Genomic DNA, 286 nt, shown 5'->3' with positions numbered 1-286 from the left:
GATATTGTAACTTTTGAAGACCAAGAACTAAATAAATCTCTCGCAGAAATATGACGATACGCATTTTTCTACAGTGTTGTTTTCAGTGTTAATTAAACTTCACCTTCCTGGAATCGAAACTAATTATCATATAGAGTCCGGCCATCCTGTATTTACATTTAGTCTGACTTGCCTTTATCCTAAATTCTTGGCCACCCAATTTCTTTTATTTTGATATTGGAATCCTTACGTTTTAAAGGCACATTATGCCTCCGTAATCAGTTAATGTTTCATTGTGCAGAACATG

The 286-nt window shown here is 34.3% G+C and overlaps 1 protein-coding gene across 1 annotated transcript in view; it reads left to right on the top strand.

The window, feature by feature from the left end:
• LOC132720387 (con-Ins Im2-like) overlaps window positions 1–27 on the top strand; it is a 3,917-nt gene extending 3,890 nt beyond the window's left edge. Inside the window, exon 3 of the mRNA XM_060704514.1 lies at window positions 1–27. This exon is cut by the window's left edge and continues 138 nt beyond it. Coding sequence (XP_060560497.1) covers window positions 1–17 — 17 coding nt within the window. The 3' untranslated portion in view covers window positions 18–27.
• Window positions 28–286: the final 259 nt, after the last annotated feature.

Source organism: Ruditapes philippinarum, unplaced genomic scaffold (genome assembly GCF_026571515.1).
Source record: "Ruditapes philippinarum isolate M1 unplaced genomic scaffold, ASM2657151v2 ctg11242_1_1_1_1, whole genome shotgun sequence".
NCBI classification, from domain to species: Eukaryota; Metazoa; Mollusca; class Bivalvia; order Venerida; family Veneridae; genus Ruditapes; species Ruditapes philippinarum.
The sequence above is the reverse complement of the archived record's forward strand: the minus strand, read 5'-3'. Positions and strand labels throughout refer to the sequence as shown.